Here is a 22,089-nt window from a genome sequence, read left to right on the forward strand (position 1 = left end):
TTATTARTACAAAAACACCAGGTGGAATTACTTGGAGGATTAACTTAGAGTCGTGAGAAAAGCATGTTTGGTTACAACCTCCAGGAGAAAACTGTGCTGTACTTGAAAGAATCGACACGCGGTTAGAAAGAAAATTCGGATTCATCGTACTTTGTGATAGCACCTAATTAACCTCTGGCACCTTTCTCTGAACTGCACGCCGCTGCTTCCCAGAGGTTGCAGAATGTCAGGCAGCTCTTCTGCCTTCCTCTTGCAGTGTTAATATTCATTTCACATTCAACTCCAACATTCCCTTGTTCTTAGCACTGCAATGTTCAACCCCCTCCAGACCAAGCGTGTGCCTTGAAGGTGGTGTTAACATCCGTATTTAGGGCACCTCCTTGTGAATTCTCTCTACATCTTACTGTAGTTTTAACTTCTTTTAACTTTTGTTTCCTAACTTTTTAAAACTCTGGCTAAAAATGGTACTGCTGCACTTCTTGTTTAATGATTTCTATTGATCAGAACAATAGAATTAGTTAGAAAGTGAATTAGCTTTCTCCTTTGGTAGTMTGCTTAATTGTGATATACTGTACTTACAATAAAGTAAAAAAATCAATATGTTTGCATTCATTACTATTGAGTTAATTATAGTGCTTAGTAGACCAATGTTAATGAATGCAAATAATGCCTTTGGTAAGTGTCCAGACAAGACAGATATACTTACTGAGGTTTTTTTGGGGATTCAGTTGGACRTTCAGCTCATTTCTTGTCTGTTCCGGGTGTGAGTGGCAGAGTTATTTCTGAATGATAATTTTACAGCCCCTGAAACAGAAGCTACATTCTGAATATTTTAAATTTTGTTGCGGGGTATCTGATACAATGCTTGGGTTCTGCTCTTTATGTATTGTTGCCAACACAGAGAGTAAGCACTGTTGCAGTTTTGCTTTGTCTTACAAAGACGGGTTCCTCTTGTTGTGTGAAGATAAATGCTGAACTGCTACAAAGCCAGTGACAAARGCATAATTTGTGGTCGCTTTGGGAGTGCTCTTTCCCTCTTGGTGAATGTCAGAGGGCTGGAATTTAGGGGATCAGTGTGTTTTTGCCAGGTCTTATTGCTGACTTGCTTTGGAACTTGTGCCAAACCTGGCTCCTGAATGTCACTTTCTGCAGAAGGGAGAGGGTGCTCAGCCCTCCAGAACTGTTAAACTGTAGGTTAGAAAGGTGGTAATTGTATCTAACAATAACAAGCAAAAATCCCCAAGACCGCATAAGCAACCCACATCACAATTTTTTTCTTTATTGGTTGTAGTTGTTTAGATATAAGCCAAAACCTGTATAGGATTAATATAATCTGCTTGTCTTTTAAATTTATTCACATGGAGTCATAGGGAGCAAAGGTCATGTTTGAGACTAGAGCTGTAACATTTATATTCTGGGGAATTTGCAGTGTGGAATTTGCAGTTTTTAGTGCCTCATTCAAATGTGCAAGTTTCTATCCATMCATAACAGCAAATGTGAGAGAGAAATAGTGAAAATCCTTTCTGTGGAAGAGCTTCAGGTGGTGAGCTGCTGAGCTTACGTGTGTGATAGGTATTAGACAACTACTTATTGTATATTGAAAAGCAGGTAAAGGAAATAACCGCTTATGGCCACACCAGGCATGTCAAATGTCTACTTTCTCAGGTATTGCAAGTATTTTAAAATTTATTATATCCTCTCCATTGACTGTACAGTTCTAACAAGGCATTGTGTTCTATAGAGGACGTCCTATAAAGGACAGAGCTTTGGGAAGTTGTGTGTAATGTTCAGAAAAATGCTTCTGTTCACCAGCCGTTCTTGAAATAAATGAATCATGATCAAGGTCTTTGCCTTCATTTGTAAAGCTTACGAATTATGCTGTTGGGTAATCAAGTAGTGTTGTGGCAAACATGGTAAAAAGCCCACTCCAAACAGCCTAGAAAGTTGGTTTAGCAGTCTGTTTCTTTTCATAGTGATTTTAACTGATGTGTTCACTTTCTATTTTCTTCTGAGTTTGGAGAAAGTATTTTAGAAGCTCCTTCATGTAACATCTATCTGTTCTGACATTCTGGGAAGATGCTTCAAGAGCAAAGAGTCAGATTCATGCTTGTTTAATCTGTTGTTCTTCCCACACACGCTTRCAAGTCTCCCCACATTATTTTACGTTTCTTCTTAGAAAGACATGTACAAATTTAGAGACTGGATGTCCTTTGAAATTATGTAAGGTTCTTGCCTCCATGTGATTGTATTAAAACTAAAACAAACAAAATCCATCAAACCTAAAGCACCCTAGAATAGAGTGAACAAAAATAATTCTGGGTTKTGTGCTGCTGTGTTGCATACTTTTTGGATGCCAGGGATAGTCTGGAGAGCCCTTTTCTAAGGTATACCCTGTAAACTTTGTATAAATTACTCTGGATTTGTTTTATTAAATAGTGATAATTGTCTTTCAAASATGGCACAAATCTTGCTTGCTGCAGTTCGTCCGCATTAGTTTATTCAGCTGAGTGTGCTGGAAGTCACARCTATTTAGATGTACCTTTGTTCCTACAATGTTATGTCTGTGTGCATAAAATCTCACTGTTTCAAACCCATGTACACTGTTGAATGGTGAATTTGTTTTGGTTATGTTTTTGTAGCTGACCTTTTGTACTCATGGGTTTGAACAAGGCACATCGGTGCTGTCAGGGTGATGTGTGAGTTTCAGAAACTGCTCTACATGGTTTTGTACCTGAAGAGGGTAGAGAGAAATATTTTTTTCAAAAAAGGGAATTATGAAAATTAGTTTTCTTGCACAAATTCCAAATTTGCCCCTACATAATGATCATAATCAGAATTGGGGAAAAGGAGGGGGATTTAAGCACATTCTGGCCACTTAAAGTAATTTCTGAAACTAGCTTGGAGGCCAATGTTTTAACCTGCACGTTTAAAATTTGGAAAACTTTGTATCTGAAATTTGCAGCAATTACATTGACTATGAATCTTTTTTGAGACATGGAGTCTTTATTAATAATGGAGATGCCCTCATCTRTGGATTAACACCTTATGTTTGCTAATTAAAATTGTGTACATATGCATTATACCTCTATACAGTCTCATAAGTAGCACATTAGATCACAGAAATTATAGAAACTAGTTATTGTTCATATTTCTGGAGATGAAATTTATTTGCATTGTATAATAATTACAGGTTAGCATAGTTAGGCTCTCAGATGTAACCTAATTTACATCTCAAGATTAAAATAGCAGGCTAATAATASTGCAGTAATTCTTTAACAGTTTTACCTAAAATTAGCATGTCCTATCTAGATTTGGACAGTAATTGCTTGGAATCAAATCTTAAATTATGGAGTGTTTGCCTGCAGTAGAAAAATACTGGATATCATGTCCTAAAGGAATTCTAGTTGTGTGCCTCTAAAAGCAGGTTAAAACTGCAGCTTGAAACTCCAGGATGTATATTTTCRATTATGATAGTCATGCATGAATAAGGTAATGTAAACTGTAAGAATGAAAATACTTTCTTTAATATTACACTTGAAGTTTCCATGTTCCACCAATTTGCCAAGGAAAAGCTAAGATGCTTGGTTTTGGAAACCAGATGAAACCTCTACAAGCATCCTACAATAATGGAACACAGAAATAACATAAATGTGCAAGTGTCTAAATCAGGGAGCTCAGGATGGAAGGAAAAGGAAAAACTTGCTACCAAAAATTAGTTATGCCTTTTTAGAAATTGTTAACGATTCACTTTCTTGAATTAGCTGAAGGGAGCCACTAAGGACTGATTCTGTTGCCTCCTGATTTTTTTCCTGTAGCCTCTGTGCTGTTACATTTCATCCCAGAAGACTGTGGGTTTAGAACAAAAGATCRCTGCATGAAAATGAGTTTGGTTTAAGGTTTCTGTGTTCCAATTTTCTTAGATCTCTGGTGGAAGAGGAGGATCCTCATATGAAAGTATCTCTTGGTAGCAGCGATATGGGCGTCTCTGCCCATCTACAGTCTTCRAAGACAGGAACCACAAGATTTTTCACCAGCAATACTCACAGTTCTGTGGTATTACAGGTAATTAAATATTCTCTTGTCTGTACTGAGTGTACTGAGAATTTTGGTTTCTCTCATCAATGTGCCCACTCAATAGATTTTCTCAGTCTATTTCTCAGTAATTCCTTTAAAGCCTCAAAAACCCCATGTCCTTGTGCTGTCAATGCCCACAAGCAAAGATTGCATGGCACTTCTTTTCCTGTGACGTAGATGTTCAACTTTTAGCAAGGGCTAGGGAAAAAAAACCCTGGCCTTTTCCTTGGGATATATCCCTGTCTACTCCCAAGTTCTAAGAGGTAACAGTGTTTAAACTCTGACTCTGACCTGACAGTTGTATCAAAAAGCTCATTTACATATGAGTGTGTAATTATGTTATTCATGWCCCTAAGATGGCAGAGCCCTGCCAGGTTTGGTGTGCTGCCCTGTGCTGGGTCTGACCGTGGCACTGCTGTGTGGTACAACATCTGTAGAGACTATATTTACATTCCTAGTGACAGAAAAATATCAGTTCGAAGGAAGATGTTTTGTGTTGGAGCTTCTGTTCCACAGCGAATGAAGGACAGTATTTCACCCATCCTCCAGAATCCTCAACCAGGCACATCTTTGGAGGAAGTCTTGCTCTAGAATGCTGTGGATGGCTTTATTTTCTATTATAGTTAGATGTTATAAGTAACTCAGAGGAGATCAGATGTATAATGTGAGCTTATTTTGGAGTTTTTGGCATGTCTGTTATGGTAACCAATTTAATAATCATGGAAGCTTTCCTTTCAGGCCAAAGACTTTTGCAGCCTGTTAGGTTGCAAAGCCTTTAAATTGATGTGGAAAATAATTAAATCTAGAATGCATATGTGACCAGAAAGGGTAGATCCAAAAAAGAYAGCAGTCCCTACTTTAAACAGCTGCTATTGTGAAAGCTTACAAAAGAAATTTCTTCCTGAAAATAACTTAATTATTTGACTAGAACWACTTTCTAAGGCCCAGTGTACTTTGCATTCTTCAGCCGTATCTGGAAAATAATGATTATTCTGCTTGTTTCCAATGAGTAATAATCATTGAATACATTAGAGATAATGGTTTCAAGAAGACAAATTATCTCTTTGTCACTTTTTTTTTTTTGACCTACAGTGCCCATGTACATAAAAATAAATAAATAATTTACATAAGGGAATTAAAAGATTCCTGCTGTCCTCCCCAGTCCAAGGGATGCTTTGCATTGTGCTTTTCCTGCAGGGCTTTGACCAGCTGCGAGTGGAAGGTTTGCTCTGTGATGTGACGCTTGTTCCTGGAGATGGTGACGAGGTGTTTCCTGTCCACAGAGCAATGATGGCTTCTGCAAGTGATTACTTCAAGGCCATGTTCACAGGTGGTGTTTTTATTAAAGTCGTGTGCTATTGTCTTCAAATTGCTCTCATTCAGACACTCAGACACAATTTCAGTGTTGTGTGTGAATCAGTCCAGGACTGCAACCAGCACTGGACTAAACAGCTCTTCTCTACTGTTGCATATGGGATTTTAAAATTAATTTTTAAAATTATATTTACATTTTCTCTAAGTTTATGAAATTATTTCAACCCCATCAAAACGATCGTGTACATTTACCTGCATGTCTGTTTCAGGGGGAATGAAGGAACAAGATTTAATGTGCATTAAGCTTCATGGCGTGAACAAAATAGGCCTGAAGAAGATCATTGATTTCATCTATACTGCAAAACTTTCCCTTAACATGGACAACCTTCAGGACACTCTGGAAGCTGCCAGTTTTTTGCAGATTTTACCTGTTTTGGACTTCTGTAAAGTATTTCTTATCTCTGGGGTAAGACGATTTGATTCCTATTTACAATGTTTAAGGCCTTGGTATGTGGTTTTGGTTTTCTTCTGTAATGACACTGATTTATGTAACAGTCAAAGTTATATCTAAAACTTGCCATTATTCATAATTTGGAGTCACAGACAACAAGTTTGCTTAGTACTTTCCTTGAAAAACTTGGTTTCCTCCTGAGTATTGTRTACAGCCTGAGTTCGATACAAGTGTTTTGCCACATTAAAATTCTTCAGTTACATCTTTGATATGAGCTGTTTCAGGGTCTCCCTGCATGATTGCCCTCACTCTAGCATGAGTCTGCTTGCTACATTCATTAGGTGTGCTTCAGTTAAATTCACTTTATTTGTGTAGTTACAGCAAGCACTTCCATCTCAGACTGGGGATGCAGTTACATGTTTTCTGATTTAAACTGATTTTCCTTGCCTTCCTTGTCCTGCCAGCAGTGAGAAGCACCTGCTCTGTGGGGCTGTACAAAAAAAGTGGGGCAAGAGCTTGCTGTCAAAGCAATTCCACCTGGAGAGACACTGTGGAGTTACTTTTAATGTTTCCTGGAGTTTTTCTCACGTTGATGTTAATTGCTTGTATACCTGAATAGAAATCTGACTTTAACAGGGAGACTGGTGTGCTCCACACGAATTGCAACATTATTTGGAATTCAGCTTTCTGATTCTGTAGTGAGAAATAAAGAAGCAGGCATTCCTGTTGCTCTGCAACAATGTGACTTCTCTAACTGAAGATATGACCAGGATTTATGCAAACCAGAGGAGTCCAGGCTGGTAATAACAGCAGTCTGTTTCATATGAGGTGTTAGAGATATTTAGKCTCGATAATGCCCAGTTTTCCTTTTGATTTGGAAATATTTTCTAACTGACCAGTTGTCTGATAATGTTGTGGTAATGTTTCATTAAGCTTTATATTTTTYAATCCTTCCCCACCTATTTTATGTTGCTCAGTGGTTTTTATCCTCCAAAATAATGCCTCTCCAGGTTTGACATTGCTATAAATACCAACTTGGAAAAAGGTCTTGGTGGTGTTTTGAGTCAGGGATTTGAAAAGGGCTCCCTCTGACAGGAGCTGAGCCCAGGGGACACCGTGTTGACCTTTCCCCTTTCTGGGTAGGCAGCTGCTTGTTTATTTTGCTTTGTTAAGGGAAGAACATTTTTCATATTAAATCATCTTATTGTTTAAAAAGCTTGTTCTCTGAAGGTATGTTCACTTGTGATGTTGAGTCAGTCACTGGCTTTGTTCAAATTAGAAATGTCTTGTTTGATACTACATTTTCAAAGAATGAGGAAGATTCTATTAATTCTYTTAATTTTACTGATTCTTTTTTTCTGGACTACTTTCATTTAGCCTGATGTCTAAGGGGACATAATCTCATTTATGGTATAGCTGTAGTGGAAGTACAAAATTGAAGTTGTGCTGTTAGCCTGGTTATTTTCTTAGCACCCTTATATAAAGAGTTTTTGAATGAACTTCTGAATTTGTTGGAACCAGAGCTGGTGAGCAAATGAACTTCTTTTCGAAGGAGCATTTCTATAATTTAAATGAATATTCTGAGCAAGAATTGAGTTTATTTCTACTGAAGTCAACTGGCTTCAGAGCTGATGTAACCATTCCCAGACAAATGCCTAACTGTCTTTGAATTGTCTGGGGAATCCATTATTAAAGAGATTATAGAAGTCAGTTTATGTAAGGCATAATGTAATTGTGTACTTCATAAGAGGGTATTGGAAATATTTACAAAGAAAAAACAAAGCTTAAGGTAACAGCTGAATTTGTGTAACAAAAATAGTGAGACCTTCAAAGAATGGTGTCTGTTGTAGCTGGYTTGAAAGTGTTCCTTTATTTGCTCTGCGTTTACACCCCTCCTGTCAAGTAGCTCCTTACTCTGATAAACTTTGGTCTGCAACCAGACTCTCAGAGAGCCACTGGAATGCTTCCCAAGATGTGTTCAGTCTTAACTGTTAACTATTGGTTTTAAATATTTATAGCTGTACAATAGGACTAGTSTCATGTTCACATCCATTACAGCTGAGCTGTCATGTAATTAAAATGGATAAAAATGCCATGGAAGTGTGTTCAGAGTAGTGAGTGCTGGAGAGCACACAATACTGATTTTGCAAAAGTAGCAGCAGTGTACAAAATGGAGAAAGGTGAGAAACTTATCCAAGTAAATGACAGCACTTAGGAAAATCACAGGGTAATGGGGAGGGGTGATCTTATACTGTAATTAAAGAAAGCATTTCCAAACACTGAAAATTAGTCTTGGATATACCTGCATAAAAATTTATTCCTTCTATAATTCTGTGCTTTACACTTTTGTAGCTATTAGGAAATAGTCAGATATTGAGGGCTTAATACTTGGAAGTCATGTCTTGTCAAAAGAACTTGGTTTTCTGAGGATGCAGCAAGTTAATCTGWTTTGTGGGAGCGTGGGATTTAACCCTGGGAGCAGTTCTGACAGCCACCAGAAATTTGACTTTTATAGTGTAGGGGTACAATGGATTGTTTTCTGAGCTGGTTCAACTTTCTGTGCTATATTTTTGGGGTTTACAGGATCCCACAGGAAAATTGAGGGTTTCAGGAGTATGTTTGCTCTTTTAAACTTARACCCTTTGAAAATCTGCATTATGCTTCAATGTCTAACAGTCGTTGAAACAAAATGGAGTTAGACACCTGATTATTTTGTGRTAATGGGTTTGAGGGCTTAATTTTCTGTGCATGTTCTTTTTTTCCTGAGCTGTTCTCCAAGGCTCTCATGCTTGCAGTCATCTTGCTGTGTCCAGTTTTGTATTATTTTATAGTCAATTAAGTTTTTATGAGAGCTTGGGAAGTGGTTGCTTCAAAATTTCAAAGAATTAAGTGAACTGCTTTTGCAAGAAAGTATTTTGTTTTTCAGGTTGTCATAACTATGCTGTGCTTAACCTTTCTTTTTTGAGAAGCTTTTTAGTATTTTCTGCAACTTCAGCTTTGTAATGAGCAATTGCAATGAGTAATGTGAATGAGCAGCTCTGCTCCGTAGTCAAAGTCCATGTAAAATAGGATTTATTTAAATAAAATTCTCAACTCCTTGTGCAGGTGCTTAGCTGTTTGAACGTTTATGGCTTTTAGCTCATGTTTATGGCTTTTAGCTCATGTTTATGGCTTTTAGCTCTTTCCTTGTGAGTATTTTTACTAGTTTGGATACACTGTATTGGATAAACTGTTCAGTGAGTCTTATATTTTCACCTGATATTTCCATTCCTCCTGTTCACTTCAGTGGGATTTCCAGAGCAGCAGTTCCTTCTCTTCATTGACGAGCTCCTGTTTGAATGACTTCCACACTGAACCATAGCATAAATCAAACTTTGAAAAAAAMCAAAACCCCCCAATGTTTGGGTAACTGAAGTATTTATTTAAATAGCATTATTATACTGAACTCTGTCCAATTTTGAATATTCAAGTAGAAGTAGCTATTGCATTTCTTTCTGTTGAAGGATAATTTTTTGGCTCAGTATTTAAGAATCTCTAGAATATATGTTTTTATGACTGTTAAATCTTTGCAATATAATTTAGCCTGGTACATTGATTATTGTCTTAGAGCACAGTAAAGAGGGTAATAGTATTTTTGCCAAGAAAAGTGACCTTTAAGGCAGTATTTAATATGGCACACTGATTTGAAGTGAGTGGTGGAATTTGTTAGTGAGCCAAACATGGTGCACAATTTCATAAGCATAATGGGAGGTACTTGCAATCGTGTATTAAAAACCAGCCCTGAGTGCAGTACAGTCCCAGTGGATTAATAAAGACAGTATAAAGGAAATTTTCTGACAATCAGGGGTTGACTGGAAACTGCTGATGTCATGTTCATCAGTCATTAATGATGTGTAATGTGTCAATAAATTTCTCAAATGTAAGAATTCCAGGAATATGCTCAATTGCATAGATTTACTGTGTAACATAATTATGATAATACATAACTCAATGCACTCTGGGCACTTGGTAAGTGGCAGCCAGTSAGCAATAACTCCAAATGCTTCATTGCATCCTGAACATGTGCCAGTGGAACAGAACCTGGACAGGTTTTGCTTTGATCTTTTAAGTTCAAGCATGCCTTTACTGTATGCAGTAATATCTGCCTGCTGGCTTTGATGTGGAGGGAGTGCTGCATCTCTCTATTTGGTGCCAGTTAATGGGATTCCAGAGTGATTTTTAACTGTATAGCAAGAGTTAAGATTCCTGCTRTACTGCAATTCAGCTGTTTGTGAARGGGTGATTTTTCCATTGCTTTAYTTTATTACACAACTTGAAAGAAATTTTAAAARAAGGAATGTTCTGTTTCATTTACTTAGTTTATGGTATGCTATTACTKTCATTATGCAATTAATTTATGTAAATTAGAATTCCTAAAAGGAAATGTACAGAAATTAGGGTCATATAATGGYGTGGCTCAGAAGAGACCTTAAATATCWCCCAGTCCCAATCCCCCTGCTGTGGACAGGGACCTTCCCCTAGTCCAAGAATCTCAAAAACTTCAGGGATGGAGCAGCCACAGCTTCTCTGGGCAAYCTGTTTGATACTGACCCTCGAAACCAGTCAGAGAGTGTTTTACAGGCTGTTGCTGGTTGGTGTGATTATATTTTGATACAAAAAATGTGGTATGTCTTGTAATACAAAAATTATTTCTGTGTATATAAAGCACAAATATTTTCAWAATAGAACTCCTGACTCTGCTGCACATTCATTTAATAGCTAGAACCTGATTACAGGATTAGAAGGCATTTTAGGATGTGTGAATGAGGACTTTGGGTGACTGCAGATCTTAACTCTAGGGCATGTTAGATCAGTTTCTAGTGAATTAAGAAAATCTCCTATTCCCGTAGTCATTAGACATTTSAATTGTCTGGTATTAAAGGACAATGATCAGATTGAGTTATAGAGTATTAAAATCTTGTAATCTSTGTCATGACCAGGTCATTTGAAGGTTTTTCAATTCTTATCCTGCAGTCAGGTCATAGTCCTCAATCTTCATAATCTTTTTAAAAATAACCATGGGACTCGTAAGCTTAAATTTCTTCTGGCATTACAAATATAATGAAAATCAAGAGGTTATGGAAATGGGTGGCACTGAGTAGGGCTGACATGCACAGAGACTAGAACACGTGTAAATGAAGCTTGGAGTGGAATAAGGTTTGGATGCAAAAAAGCTGCAATTCTCAGCAGGAAGCGTTTGAGTGACTTGTTTGCACGTGTTCCACAGATCTTGCTGAAATGAACCAACTGGGTTCACTGAAAACCCACTTGGGATTATGCTCCATACCTGGCGTGTTCCTTCCCCTCTGTGCCTTGGATCCCACGTGACCTTAGAAATTTAGAGCTGAAGAAAGGTAGATGCAGCAACAGTGTAAAACAGTTGGATACCAAGATATGGTCGCTCAAGTATTGAGTTAAATTAGGGTGTGATCCATGCTGCTGGGTGTTTTTAGGGGAAATCCTCCTAGGTTCAATCTTTAAAAAAARRTTATGTATAACTAAAATCACTGCCYTTGTCTTATTTTCGACATGTATTTAATTTTGAACAGCGTCTGCAAGAGCCCTGCCTTGATTTATTAAAGATCCATTTTTGTTTGTTTTGAAGGAATGTATTCATGAGATTGAACACTGTAAATATAAGTTGTCTGAAATACGTGGGATTGCAGGGGTTAGCTGTGACATTCTCTTTGGTTTTATTATGCCAATACGATTTTAACAATGTCATAAAATGCCTAATGGTGAGACTTTTGTTTTGCTCTCTGTAACCTTGGGCTGATCACCTCTCCTTTATTTCCCACATGTCTTTCTTACAAAGATGTTTTCAGAGCTTTTCAGAGACGAAGTGCTATATAATTGCTATGCATCATCATTGTATAATGYATTTGATATAATATATGCCATCTGCTTGTTACTTGTCTCATTTCTTTCTTCAAAATAAGAAATAAATTGGGTCTCCCCTTGCAGTCATGAATATATGTACTGCTTTGAATATTTATTTGCTCATGTGTAAATCACCTTGAGCATTGCAAAACGCTGAAATATTGCTGATTCTACAGTATTCATTAAATTTTACATTCTCACTTAGACACCAAATTAAGAAAGTGTTTTGATTCCTTTTTCTGTTTACTTAATAGGTTTCGTTGGAAAACTGTGTCGAGGTTGGGCGAATTGCCAACACGTACAACCTCACGGAAGTGGATAAATATGTTAATAATTTCATCCTGAAGAACTTCCCCGCATTATTAAGTACTGGTGAATTTGTGAAACTCCCCTTTGAACGTCTTGCCTTTGTGCTTTCAAGTAATAGCCTTAAGCACTGCACTGAGCTCGAACTCTTCAAGGCGGCGTGTCGCTGGCTGCGCTACGAGGAGCCTCGCATGGAGTACGCCGCYAAGCTCATGAAGAACATCAGATTTCCCCTGATGACGCCCCAGGATCTYATTAACTACGTTCAGACAGTGGACTTCATGAGGACTGACAACACCTGCGTCAACTTGCTGCTGGAAGCCAGCAATTACCAGATGATGCCGTACATGCAGCCCGTGATGCAGTCGGAGCGGACGGCCATCCGCTCGGACAGCACGCACCTGGTGACCCTGGGGGGAGTGCTCAGGCAGCAGCTGGTGGTCAGCAAGGAGCTGCGYATGTACGACGAGAAAGCCCACGAGTGGAAATCCTTGGCCCCCATGGAYGCCCCCAGGTACCAGCACGGCATCGCCGTCATCGGCAACTTCCTCTACGTGGTGGGGGGCCAGAGCAATTACGACACCAAGGGAAAGACGGCGGTCGACACGGTCTTCAGGTTTGATCCTCGCTACAACAAGTGGATGCAAGTGGCATCTCTAAACGAGAAGCGGACCTTCTTCCACCTAAGTGCCCTCAAAGGACATTTGTATGCAGTGGGAGGCCGGAATGCGGCGGGTGAGCTAGGTGAGTCCTGCTGGGGCCGGCCCCTTGCCTTGCTTTGGGTCTGCAAGTGCCCTGCTGCACAGGCAGTGGGTGCAGAGAAACAAGCTGAAGGCATTGGAGTGCTGCTTCTTTCTGAAAATACTATTAGAAGTTAATTTTAGAAGGGATCCCACAAAAAAAATGCAAATATATTTATCTTGTATATTGATGCATAATATCCAATGTCTTGGCCTTTACCATCGAACATAAAGTAAGCATGTACTTCTGCCGGTGTAAGTTTGGGGGAATATAAATACAGTTTAAGAAAAAAAATKAAATCATGTCTCCAGCTGAGAAATGAAATCCACTCCTAAGGGATACACGGCTCTAGCTGAAACTTGCTGTTGAATGAAAGCTACATCTTAAAATACATAAATTTTCTGGGATAGTTATTTGAAATGGTAAGGAGTTTTTTGGTGGTGGTTTTTTTTTGTTTGTTTTTTTTTGTTTGTTTGTTTTTTGTTTGTTTTGTTTTGTTTTAGTGCACTAATGCCAGTAATTTGTTTCACTCAGAGATTTTAGTGAGATTCAGATACTCTGATGTTCTGGGCTTTTTAATTATTAAAAATGTTTTATTTTGCCTATGATCTTGTGAGTACCCAGTTAACTTACTTGTATGAATGACTGAATGATTTTATCCTGCTACTCACATACATGCTTTTTTTTCATTATCATRTTGCAAATTTTCATRGGAARCATGCAGTGCRCTCCTTCCAYCATGMAAAAATARGCTAGCTTTTCTAGAAGTTTAAAATCCTTTCCAAAATCTTGATGAAATGGGACATTTTTGGAAACAAGGCATTTTTAAAAGGTGGGAAACTGTTTGGCAATAACTTGTTTTCTCTAAYAGCCATTTTCTGATGCAGATCCTGWGGCTTTCAGAATTTACTACTTSTCAYTTTATTTACCTGAAAATACATCCTAAACAATCTGAATATCCTCTATGAGACCAAATGTACAAACTAACGTGTATTGATCTTTATCTTGAGTATCGGAAAACCTGATAAACAGCTTCAGTGAGCTATTTTGTAATGRTATGAATTAACAGCAGATAATCAGATTGCTGACCTTGTGCACTGTGCCATCTGAGCAGAGTAGGGTTATAAAAATGTCAGTGAGAAAGTTGCAAGTCTGACAAAATCAATATGAAATAATATTGTCACWAAGCCAGTGCAGCCTGTGTGTGAAGGAGGCTCTGAGTGCACTGTTCCCTTAAATTAGACCAAGYAATATCATTCTGCTGACCTCAACTCTTCTGCTTTCTTTAATTAAAATACAAAATTTATCACCTATCCAAAATGCTTCTGTAAAGRTATCATTAAAATGCTGTAGTGATTTCCACACAGACCTGAGAAATGCCACTGGATCAGTCTGTGGGAAGAGCACTCTAAATGCTAAATATTGTAGCTGTCTGATGCTTTGATTTGGGGCTTCAGGTTCTTTTCCTGTTAATTGTGAGGCAAGTCACTTTTCATTTTCATGTTTCTTTCATAAACCTTGACAACTGGAAGATGAAATCCGGCTTAAACTTCCCATTCTCTTCAGAAGAGAAAAATTCTCGGACTTTTCATAGAAGAAAAGGTCAAATAGGTGTTGGACAGGTATTAAAGAAGTTGCCCTTGGGTTCAAACTAATTTCAATCTGTTGGTAGAGAGGAAACATTCCCAAAACCAGAATTCAGCTTTCTGGAAGATCAGCTCTTATGGAAAAGGGCCAAAGGATTAAAGTTACTAAAACGATTTTTTTCTTGACATTCACTGGAATAAAAAGTTTGGCATTTTTATATATCCGCTTTTCCTTTATGCCTGTAGGGGATCTTAGGTTGTGACTAAACCACAGATTCGTTTATCATGCTACAATAAAGACAGAAAGAGGAAACTTTTAGTCCAAGCAGGACAGTTACCTGTTCTTTTGACCCTCTGCCCATCAAGTTGGAAGGCATTTGTTTTCCAGATGYTCTCTATGATGGTGAACCCTCCTTTGTTTATGTCAAAACTACTCCTGTGAGTCTATATTATATCTATATATAAAGAAATAGCTAATATATTTTAAATGTTAAGAGATGCTTCATTACCCAGTTGGGCTGTTTACTGTCTGAGTGATATGGTGACTATCAGACCGAAGTGTGAACTGGAGGACCTCTTGTGCAGAGCTTTATTTTGGAGTGGCTTCTTGCTATCCTAGGAAAAAAATAGTGAGGGCTCTTTAACCAAGCCAGCTTTGAGTTGTACAGGAACAAGCTGTATTATAGAGATAATATAACAAAATTAAGATCCTGGGTTTTGGGACATCACAGAGTTGCTAAGTGCTGCTGTAATAAACCTCAAGACACTTTAGAAGCTACTGACAGAGAAGTGCTGAATATCTGTATACTCCTCAAATAGCATCACAGATGGCTCTATAAAAYGAGTGCAGGCTGAACACCCCTTGGGACTGCCAAAGCTTTGTGTCTTTTTGAGATTGCTTAATTCTATTAAAATGAGGCCTGTCTGTCCTGGATTATGGTAATGAACACATCAGAAGTTCTACTGTTAAACATAAATAAAGCCTGGTCTGAATCATTTGTGGTGTTGGAAGAATGAATCCATCATTCTCACTTAGTTTCACTAAAGTAGCAGTTCTTGAGTGTTTCGTGAACTCTGCTCTGTCTGGAGATTTTGTAGAGAACATCCTGATGCCTCTCTTAAATTATGGGCATTTTTAATAGCTGGAATACTTTTTTCTTTTCAGTGCAGAGGGATGTCTTGCTAAAAGAGAGAAGTKGAATGACCTTGCAACAGGGAAATAAGTATGTGGAACAGTCTAACAGAAGAGTTGGGTTTTTCAGCTGGGAAGTGATTAGCTCTGTTTTAGAGCACAGTGGATGTGAGATTTGAGTTGGAATAWTTTTTCAGAAAAACACTGTCAGATAGTACTTTAGCTGTGCTGGGAATGCTTGAGACAATGTTAAACCCACATCAGAAAGTGACGTGTCTTGGACTCAACATCATCCTTTCTCAGATAAATAATGCCTTTATAGYACGGTGATAGTGATGGCAATAAGGTGTGCCAATTCTGCATGTTTTATCTTCTCTTGCTAAAGGGATATTTTGGCTGTGCTTTCCCTCATAAATGCAGTCCGTGGTGCAGAGCGAGATAAAACTGTCCGGTCTTGAATGTCACACTCATCTGGGTGCTGCTGGCTCTGCAGTCACTTTGCACATCCTCTGCTCTTCCTTTGCACATCCTCTGCTCTTCCTTTGCACTTCCTCTGCTCTTCCTTTGCACATCCTTTGCTCTTCCTGTCCTTGGGGTGTGTTAGAAATACAAGTTCCCTCTCCCTGGTGCAGAGTGGAAGCACTCTGGCAAAGAGGATGTCTGTGTTTTTGTGGAAGCAGTGGAGTGATGGTTTCGGCGCAGYCGAGCAGGTTAGAAGGGGCTGCTCTCGGGGTGGCACTGGGACAGCTATAATTACTGCACATCAAATCTGTTTCATTCTGGTTTTGAAATTCCTGCACATCTCTGCTTCTGATTGCTAAATAGAGCAGAGTGGAAAGGAGCTTTCCTTTCATAAAAAGAATATTGCAATGGATGAATATGTTTACAAGATTGAGCATGGATTTATTAGGGGATTGGGTAAAAACTGCATGTGAGGTCAAGGTAGCACTGCACAGAAACACGACTCACAGATTTAGTTTTAGGTGTCGTTTGTAGAATCAGTTCTTTGTGCCTATACCTTTCTTTGGGCACAAGAGTGTCTTCAGCATTCACTGGCGTTGTGGCTAAGTCCTTGATGGATTCAGAAGGTCTGCAGGATATCAGATGGAAAAGAATAWTTTTTTTTTTAAGAGGAGATTTCTGTCTTTGTTAAGAAAACCCAATTGACCAAGGCAAATCTGTTAGACTTGACAACTTACCCATGTATTGGGCAGAGTTTTTACATCACAGATTTGGTGATGTAAATCACTAGTGCAGACACATATGACTTTGGTTGCTTCACATCATTCGTGGGGTTTTTTTTGGTCCATCTTACAAAGCTCCCAGCTGGCCGAACTGAGAGTCTTTGTGCGAGGCACTCACAAAACCAGAAGTGTTTCAAGTTTTCATTACTATTTTGAAACAGTTTCAAGAATACAAAGTTAACAATTTCATACATGCAAATCAACATATATAATTTGTTTAGCAAGAAGCAGAAATTTAGTGTGTTTTGCCTTTGTCACGAACTTAATGTTCTGGACTGGCACTTTTCTGCATTTGATAAATTTAAATTTCAGCTCCTGGGTGGRAAAAAGCTGGAGCAAATCCAGTGTGCTGCAACAATTTAACAATTCTTAAGTGCAAAATAGTTTTTTTTTTTTTTATTTTTCGCTTCTGGCCTTAGATGATGCTGAACTGGCTGTCAAACAGTTTTTCTGACCCTGGAACTGGAAGCTTCTATTTTCAGTGTACTTGCKATACTAATTGCATGGAATTACATGTTATCCTTCCATTTTGCAACAATAAGGGGGTTATGCAGCAACTAAAAAAGAATTCAGAAGGTTGCTGTAATGTACTCTATGCTAATTTTTTCATAGAGATTTTTTTTGGTAGACTGAGGCCATAGCTATACCTTACTCTTTCAAAATGATCCAAAGGATCTTTTTAATTGGAGTTAGGGTGAAGTGCCTTGTATTCACTATATAAGTATTACTGTTTGATGTTCTTTACTGGCCTGGTCAGTAATTCTGCAGGTTTAAACTAACATTAACTAGATTATGCCTCTAAAAAGGCAAGTTTCTCAGGTTCTAAGGGTTTTCTCTCTCTCAGTTGATGTGAAGTCACCATCACTAATTCCATAGAGCTGACTCAGATTTTCTACCCTTGTTCTAGAGCAAGTAAAATACCRCTTTTAAAGATGGAGTTAATTTTTCTRTGTAGAGCTCATAAAYGTCTTTGTYRAGAGAYTAAGCAGYCTTAATTTTAATTATTTTAAATGAGATTTAATTTGTCTTTAAGATAATTATTGACAATTGTTCTGTGCATCATAAGGTCACTACATTAGGGGGTTTTGGGGATCTTGTGTCCCTCTGGTCATCCTGCAGTGTTCAAGCTGCCAGTCCCTAGAGCTTGCTCCATTATTGAATCTGTTTTCTGTTTGTATTCTCTGTGCTTATTGCACACSCTTTTCCTGCAACCTGCACCTCTCCTATCTTATGTAGAAGAGATGTTTCCTGCTCAGGAATCCATTCTGCACTGATTCCTGGGTGCTGGGTTTCTTCTTAACTTGGTRCTGTCCTCTAGGATTTGTGATCTGATAAACCCCTTGATCATTTTAACCTCCCAGCTCGCAAAGAAAACTGCACAAATGGAGTTGAACACCAACGAGGGCACTGCTTTTCTCCTTTCCAGATTCAGGGATGTTTCTTCCTTTTCTTTCTTTAAGCTTGGCTTTCTATGTAGCCACTTGTATATGCTGTGCTGCGTGTTGCTCTGCAATACAATAGAAAATTAGTCAGCCAGGGACAGAGTGTTCTTTCAGCAAGTTTGCTGCTGGTACAGCCCAGCTGGACACGATCCTGCACAACCTGTTCTCAGTGACCCTGCTTTAGCAGAGGGGTTGGACTGGGTGTTTCCAGAGGTCCCTTCCAACCCCATCTGCTCCATGTTTCTGTGATAATTCTCCGTAATTCCCTTGCCTTGTTGGCATTCCCTCAGTGAGTGTTTCTGCCCCTGTCCTGTGCTCAGCACCAAAATGTCTTCAACACTTTGATGCTCTCATTTATTTCCCACAGCCACTGTGGAATGTTACAACCCCAGAATGAACGAGTGGAGCTACGTGGCAAAAATGAATGAACCCCACTATGGTCAYGCTGGAACCGTGTATGGGGGGTTAATGTATATTTCAGGTAAATCATGCCTGTGATATCATCTCTGTGAAACAATTGCTTACCTGACTTTTTCTGTTTCAGCARCAGACAGTAAAAATTAGTCTGTGGTTGCAGTAGGAATGCCAGGGTATCAGTAGTGATGCAATTTTGTATGAAGCCAGTCAAACAGCACATACGCTGCAGCTTCTGACAAAATTATTATAGATAATATTATGTATATTAATTGAATAACTCTGAATTCCAAAGCAATTTTCCACTTTACCAATCAGAATAGAGTTTTCTGTAGCAATGCCACATATATAAATTCATATAGCAATATAATTAAATATAATATTGTTATAATACATAATTACATTACAATTATGTATAACAGTATTTAATAATAATTATAACAYATAATTATAATATGGCAATATAATTAAACACATCCTCTCTATAAACTTTGGAAAGCATTGGAAATTTTATTACTTTAAAGAAAAACATTTGCCTTCATTGAGGTAATGGAAAGGGCTAAGTTCTCATGTTAATCATAGTATATAAGTGATATTGCACTTTAACTGGTCTTTTATTTGGAATATGCTTGGTCCTGTATGTCACTGAGATTATATTTCCATTCCATTTTTTTCCAAATGGGCMATAGGTTGTCTGAAAATCTGGTTATTAGCTTAATTTTTAAAGCAGATTCAATCTGCCTGTCAATGATCATTACAGAGATCACAGGTCTGTGTTCTCCTACTGAAATTTTAAAGGATGTTCTCTTAAGAACTAAGCTGAAATTCAGRGCAGGAGGTGGGACAAGGTTGCTTAGCTGACAAGAACTGGTGGGGAGATGTGCTGGAGCATTTGATTTAGGGGCCCTTGTGCCAGTAGAACAGGAGGGATTTGTTTTAGAATTTACTGTAAAATACAGCTGCTTATTTTTCTATGAGCAAGTCCATTGAGTTCSTAATTGCTGTGCTGTTATCAGTTGTGTTTTGCCCATTTTCCTTRTTTCACTGCAAGTGGCACCTGCATATGCTTTCTGCTCTGTTTTTTTCATGTAGATCCCACAAATTTTTCTTTTCCAAATGCTTTTGCAGAGAGCTATGGAGAAGGTCAATGTAGAGGGAGCCATARGTAATTATTAACAGAAGAATGTTTGAAATGTGTGTGCTCTCTCTATTCACTTGAAGCTGATGAAAAAAGGTTTTCTGATGAAAATTGTACTATCTGATAGGACTACTTAAAACACAGTGGCAATAGTATCAGAATTTGAAAGGGAAATGGATTCTTGATGATGAGAAACAAAACTAGCAAACTGAATGGATGTAAGCAAAGAAATAATTTGCAAGCAGAAGCATCGGTGAAAGATTTTTGTTCTTTTAGTCTGCCAGTATCAAGTGTGTAACRAGGTGCTGTGTGACACATGGCTTCTGTCCATGTTCCCATTTAAAGGAATTTGAAATGGAGTACTCCGTGACAGTAATCTAAGCTGGAGTAAAGAAGTTTTAAGGAACATGGAATTCTTTCAATAAAATATATTTTTTCGTTATTTGATGCTTATTACAGTGAGCTGTTCTCTAACATTTATTTTGTTTCTCTAGGGGGAATTACCCACGATACTTTCCAAAAGGAACTCATGTGCTTTGACCCTGACACAGACAAATGGACTCAGAAAGCTCCRATGACGACAGTCAGAGGTCTGCATTGCATGTGTACTGTAGGAGACAAGCTGTATGTTATTGGTGGAAATCACTTTAGAGGAACAAGTGATTATGATGATGTTCTAAGCTGTGAATATTACTCGCCAACTCTAGACCAGTGGACTCCAATTGCTGCCATGTTACGTGGGCAAAGCGATGTTGGGGTTGCTGTCTTTGAAAATAAAATCTATGTTGTTGGAGGATATTCTTGGAATAACCGGTGTATGGTGGAAATAGTTCAGAAGTATGATCCAGAAAAAGATGAGTGGCATAAAGTATTTGACCTTCCAGAATCCCTTGGTGGCATTCGAGCCTGCACTCTCACTGTTTTCCCTCCGGAGGACAACACAGGGTCACCGTCTAGAGAGTCTCCTCTTTCAGCACCTTAGAACCATCCCTTGACTTACAGTGTTGTAGTAACACCTCTGCACCGCATCTTGGGGTCTGTTATTTTTCTTCAGTAGTTTCTGTTAGGCTTAGCCTACAGCATTTCATACAATTACTGGAAAAAAAAAGACTTTGACATTATTTGTGCTGTTTGTTTGGCCTAGAATGTCTGTCAAGTGGTTAACAAAAACAGATGTACTTGCCCGAGCCAAATGTTTAACAAATGAGAGGATTTTGTCTATAAAATGTATGAACTAGGTACGTTATTAATGTTGTGTGTTGGGTGTGAGGTACCTTGTAGCTTACATTTGGGAGCCCAGTGAGTCAAATCTGAAGACTTTGTATTGAACATGTCACTAAATTTCATGTTGAAATCCTTTTTCCTTTCATTTTTGACTGCAGATGACAAGGGTAGGTAGACCACATCATTATGAACTGTGTTTGAAGGTTGCCAAGGGGCCTGAGCTACCTCCCTCTTTTCACAGAGTATTTTTGACATATCTGTTAACCCACCTGACTTTGTGGGTGCTTTCAGAGCATATGAAGTTTCTTAGGCRGAGGGGAGAAATAATTCTAAAATATTAGCACTGTACAGGAGCGGACCTTGTAGGGGCCGGGAGTTTTTTATAACAAATATCAAGTGTTTTTCCTGGGTCAGTTGAATGATGCTTCAAACAAAACATTTGAAACATGTTTGCGTTTTTTAATTTAGTTTTTCAGGAATTGGCTTCCGCTTGCATGGGAGCACACACTGTTAACAAACGGGAATTCAGTGCAGTTGTGTATTCTGTTGTATGGCTGTACTGAATATGGGTAGTTAAGGGCTAGAAACAGTAACTTAAGCCACTGAATTTGACCAAATGGTTCCATCAGATCAAATTTAATCTACATTTTCTCCTTTGCTGTTGAGATAACTTGCATAATGYGTCCTCTGTATAGTCTCAGTTAATAAGGTTATTTAGCACAAAGTGCAGCTTCAGCRAGAGAGCTGCTTTTGCTCAGTGAACTTGGACTACCACGTTTTACCTTTTTTTTGTTCAATAAAACTTTTAACTGCAGTTACCCAGTCTAAGCTACCTCATTAATGTATTTGGTTTTCTTCTCTGCCTCACTGTCTCCAGGATACGCATTACGTATATCCGTGTGGGTAGATGAATTTGCTAGGAAACCAATGCAGAAGTGATCATGAATGGGTATTTTTGACCTACTTTTAAGAAACTATTTTGGTCTGATGTGTTCATTTTATTGTAGGGACTGATGAAAAAACAGTCTTAATGTTTTTTCCTTGGAGAATCGCTTATGTGTGCAGCTGTGCAAATTGACAGGAATCTCTGTCTGCTCCAAAATC

At 38.3% G+C, this 22,089-nt stretch overlaps 1 protein-coding gene across 6 annotated transcripts in view; it reads left to right on the forward strand.

Moving 5' to 3' along the window:
• The window catches only part of KLHL13 (kelch like family member 13), a 61,614-nt gene extending 39,815 nt beyond the window's left edge, over positions 1 to 21,799 (forward strand). For all 6 annotated transcript variants that reach the window (XM_057381529.1, XM_057381531.1, XM_057381528.1 and 3 more), the window contains 6 exons: positions 3,921 to 4,062; positions 5,272 to 5,404; positions 5,658 to 5,854; positions 12,013 to 12,808; positions 18,577 to 18,690; positions 20,256 to 21,799. In XM_057381529.1, the coding sequence (XP_057237512.1) occupies positions 3,921 to 4,062; positions 5,272 to 5,404; positions 5,658 to 5,854; positions 12,013 to 12,808; positions 18,577 to 18,690; positions 20,256 to 20,743 (1,870 nt within the window). In that variant the 3' untranslated portion in view covers positions 20,744 to 21,799. The remainder of the gene's footprint in view (positions 1 to 3,920; positions 4,063 to 5,271; positions 5,405 to 5,657; positions 5,855 to 12,012; positions 12,809 to 18,576; positions 18,691 to 20,255) is intronic.
• The last annotated feature ends 290 nt before the right edge of the window (positions 21,800 to 22,089 follow it).

Source organism: Malurus melanocephalus, unplaced genomic scaffold (genome assembly GCF_030028575.1).
Source record: "Malurus melanocephalus ecotype Western Australia unplaced genomic scaffold, MMel_1.1 scaffold_514, whole genome shotgun sequence".
Taxonomy (NCBI): Eukaryota; Metazoa; Chordata; class Aves; order Passeriformes; family Maluridae; genus Malurus; species Malurus melanocephalus.